General features: G+C 47.1%; 1 protein-coding gene across 1 annotated transcript; it reads left to right on the top strand.

The window, feature by feature from the left end:
- The first annotated feature begins 2,595 nt into the window (after positions 1-2,595).
- LOC117923099 lies at positions 2,596-3,195 on the top strand. The gene has a single exon (XM_034841347.1). It carries the CDS (start codon positions 2,596-2,598, stop codon positions 3,193-3,195), a length of 600 nt encoding a protein of 199 aa, XP_034697238.1.
- Positions 3,196-4,304: the final 1,109 nt, after the last annotated feature.

The following is a 4,304-nucleotide window of genomic DNA, read 5'->3' as shown; positions in this document are numbered from 1 at the left end:
TCAAACACATGCTTTTGCTTTTCAATTTATAAGTGATTTTCTTGATTTAGTATTCTTTTAACCATATGTGAAGGTGAAAATTTTATAATATAAAGAAAAAAAATTTTAGATTGATTAAAGGTAAGGGTTTATTTGGACAAGATTTTGGCAATCAAAAGTTTTCAAAATAAAGTTTCTAACAATCGTTTTTAATGTTTTCTAAAACAAAAGTATGTTTCAAAATTTGAGATGTTCTTAACATGTTTTCTATATTTCCTAAAAATAACTTATATTCAAAGTGTTTTATTTTCAATCATTCTCCATATTTTATAAAATTATTTTTTAAAATAGCCCTTAGCAAATGAATGAAAACAACTTAAAATATATTCTTAGAAATATATATATATTTCTTTTAAAATATTACTAAACACGTTTTCAAGTTCAAAAATCAGTTTTTGTTTTTAAGACAAAATTGTTTATAAAAACAATTCCACAACAAAAAATGTGATTAGTGTAGGGACACCCCCCTCCCCCGATGACACGTGGCACGCACCTCTATTCGGATCAACTCTATCCGTACCCCCCAAGAGGACACGTGACACGCCGCATCTATCTGGGCCCCCTAGGGGGGCACACGACACTCTCAAATATTATACCTGGGTGATGCTCTATCCTATCCGGATTCATTATCCGGATCATTGACTGTAAGAAGCAAGCCTTGTTGAGTCACCCCAGACAACTTGTCACAGCCCACGTTCTGCCGCCTGCAGAGCGAAAGGACAGGAGCGATGACAAGTCACCTCCCATGATTTCTGACAGCCGCCTGCAAGGTGATGATGATTCTGCCATCACCTTAGGGACATCATGACAAGTCAAAAAATCTTCCCACCATTAAAGAGGGGAGCAGGGCTTCTGACACTATATAAAAGGTCCTTCACACAAAGAAGAAGGTAAGCCGGCTAACCTAGAAAAAGGGCAACAACCTGATCTTTTAAGCCATGGCTAACAAAACCATCGGAGGGTGTATCCAGACATCCTGTTCGGATATCCTGTCCAGACATCTTTTGCAGGATCGACTGAGTCAGAACTCATTCTTGGTTGAAAGCGCGCGTCCACTTGGCAACAGCGTGGATCCCGGGGACGCAAGGCATCAACATTGGCACCGTCTGTGGGAACCCTCTGATTCAGTCGACGGCGAAGATGTCCACACCTTCCAAAAGCCGCTCGTCGGCTAGGGGAGACGAAGACTATTTCGAATGGCGCGAAGCCATAGAAAGGAGACAGTTGGAGAGCGAGCGACAAATGCAGGCTCTCCTCCAGGAAACAGCGAGGCTGAGAGAAGAAAACGCTGTGTTATGCATCCAGGCTTCATAGATGGAGCTTTCTCGTGGTCAGCGCTCAAGAGGCCAGGGAGCAAACTCAGGGCCTGACCCGGAATCAATATACCCTGGGATTGCGTAGGTCATCCCCGAGACGTGCAATATTCGACCACAAGAACGGCCCACGCCCATGCACCAAGCTCCCCAGGATGAAAGCTCATACTCTACTCGTCTCTCATCAAAGAGACAATGTGACAAAAGACCCCAGTTGTCGAACGCGATGCGCGCAAGGCTAGGCCCACAAGGGCCAGGGAAGACAAGGCCGCCAGCACCTACAACCTGGGAAACGCACCCTGACCCCCTAGTCACACCTGTGGTGCGGAACACCCTCCCGCACCAAGCGGTACGACAAGCCAGAAGAAACTCTCCAAACGAGCCACCCATTGGCTCCATCATCAAAAGGCTGGACGACATGCACTCCACGCCTTTTTGCTCGCATATTATTCATTACGACCCCCTAAGGGAATTTCTCATGCCAAAATTCTCCACGTATGATGGGTCCAGCGACCCCTTCAACCATATCATGCATTATTGACAGCTCATGACTCTCGATATAGGAAACGACGCGTTGCTATACAAAGTATTCCCCGCTAACCTACAAGGTCAGGTTCTCTCATGGTTTCACCGCCTACCTCCGAACTCTGTTGATAACTTCAGGGACCTGTCGAAAGCTTTTGTGGGACAATACTTGTGCTCCGCTCGACATAAACAAAACATCAGTACTCTGCAAAACATAAAGATGCAAGAGAATGAGTCTTTAAGAGACTTCGTGAAACGGTTTGGTTAGGTCGTGTTACAAGTAGAGGCTTACAACATGGATGCTGTCCTTCAGATCTTCAAACGAAGCATTTGTCCAGGCACCCCATTCTTCGAGTCACTCGCTAAGAAGCCTCCTACGACAATGGACGACTTGTTCCGGCGCGCAAGCAAATACTCAATGCTGGAAGACGACGTGCGTGCGGCCACCCAGGAAATTTTGGTTGTCAAATAGACATCCAGAAGCGGTGTGGAAAGAAGTTCCAAACTTCCGGACAGGCCAAGGCCATCCAATCGAAGATAGGAAGAGCCAAGCCGCCCAGAGCTGCCACCCCTCACACCTTTTTCCATATCTTACGAGAAACTCCTTCCTCTGATCCAAGACCTGTCCGACTTCAGGTGGCCCGGACCCCTCAGAGCGGACCCCTCCAAAAGGGATCACAGCAAGAAGTGTGCCTACCATAAGGAGCATGGTCACACTATGGAGACATGCAGGAGTCTCCATTATTTGGTGGAAAAGCTCATAAAGGAGGGACATTTGAAGCAATACCTCCGCTCAGATGCCAGAGTTAGAGACACCCCTCGAAATTGCGACTCCGAGACCCCCAGGATCCTAATCGCCCCCAAAGCCATTATAAACTATATCCACGGAGGACCACTGGATGAGGAGTACGACTCCAAACGAAAAAGACAGAGATTGTTGCGTGCAGCATCAGTGCGTGAGCGCGTCAACTCCATACGGCCTGGGATAACTGGTAGGGGCCCCCGACCCATAGATGGGACAATCATTTTCCCCCTGGTAGACCCCACACGAATATTACAACCACACCGCGACGCCTTCATCCTATCCCTGAGGATGACAGACTTTGACGTAAGATGCATCCTAGTCGACCTAGGCAGCTCGACCGATCTTTTACAAGCATCGATAATTAGTCATATGGGACGCGATCTATCCGGCCTTGAAAACCCTGGGCGAATCTTGTCCGAATTCAACGGAGCGGTGACTACCTCCTTGGGAGACATTGTGCTGCCGGTCCAAGCAGGCCTAATCACTCTCAACGTACAGTTTTCGGTGGTATAAGATATATCACCCTTCAATGTTATCTTGGGGCGCACATGACTGCACTGTATGAAAGCCATCCCCTCTACGTACCATCAAATGGTAAGCTTTCTCACTGAAGATGGGCAAATCGACCTATACGGCAGCCAGTTGGCCGCTCGCTAATGCTATCAGATAGCGCGAGAAGTAGGGACCAGCCAGGAAGGTATAAGCCCCTCCCTAAGCCCACCAACGCACTTGACCAATAGCAATTACTGAGTCCGGGGGACAAAGATCCCCCGGCAGCGGATCCCTTGCGGACGATCCAGATTTCGGAAGAAAGTACTCACCTCACACATATCAGTTTCCTCTTGACACCCGAAGAGGCCCGAAACATCCAAGACACCCTCCAACAAAGCCATGACGTCTTTGTATGGGCGCATTCTAATATGAATGGAATTCACCCCTCCATCATCTCTCATAGGCTTAACGTCTTGCCAACAGCAAGACCTGTCCGACAGAGGGTCAGACGTTTTCACCCAGACAGGCAAAAAATTATCAGAGATGAGATTGAAAAATTGTTGGAAGCCGGATTTATTAGAGAAGTGGAGTATTTTGACTGGTTGGCAAATGTAGTAGTGGTCCCCAAAAAAGAAGGAAAATGGCGAGTGTGCATCGATTACACCAACCTCAACAATGCATGCCCAAAAGACAGTTTCCCTCTACCGCGGATAGACCAAATTGTAGACTCCACCGTTGGACAAGGAATGCTCTCCTTCTTGGATGCCTTCTCCGGATACCACCAAATCCCCATGGCCCCGGTCGACGAAGAAAAGACAACCTTTATAACGTCGCATGGGCTTTATTGCTACAAAGTCATGCCATTCGAACTCAAAAACGTTGGCGCCACCTATCAGAGACTGATGACGAAAATCTTCAAACCTCTAGTCGGTCGCACAGTGGAGGTATACATCGATGATATCGTGGTTAAAAGCAAAACCCAAGGAGAACATGTCATCCACTTGCAAGAAGTCTTCCACCTCTTAAGGAAGTATGACATGAAACTGCATCCATCCAAATGCGCTTTTGGGGTAAGTGCTGGAAAATTCCTGGTATTCATGGTCAGCCAAAGAGGGATAGAGGTTAGCCTG

This window comes from Vitis riparia, chromosome 10 (genome assembly GCF_004353265.1).
Source record: "Vitis riparia cultivar Riparia Gloire de Montpellier isolate 1030 chromosome 10, EGFV_Vit.rip_1.0, whole genome shotgun sequence".
Lineage (NCBI taxonomy): Eukaryota > Viridiplantae > Streptophyta > Magnoliopsida > Vitales > Vitaceae > Vitis > Vitis riparia.
Note: the sequence above shows the minus strand (reverse complement) of the source record. Positions and strands in the feature narration are given on the sequence as shown.

Coding starts and splice junctions, on each gene's coding strand:
- LOC117923099 (XM_034841347.1), top strand. CDS start 2,596: ATGGAGACATGCAGGAGTCTCCATTATTTGGTGGAAAAGCTCATAAAG.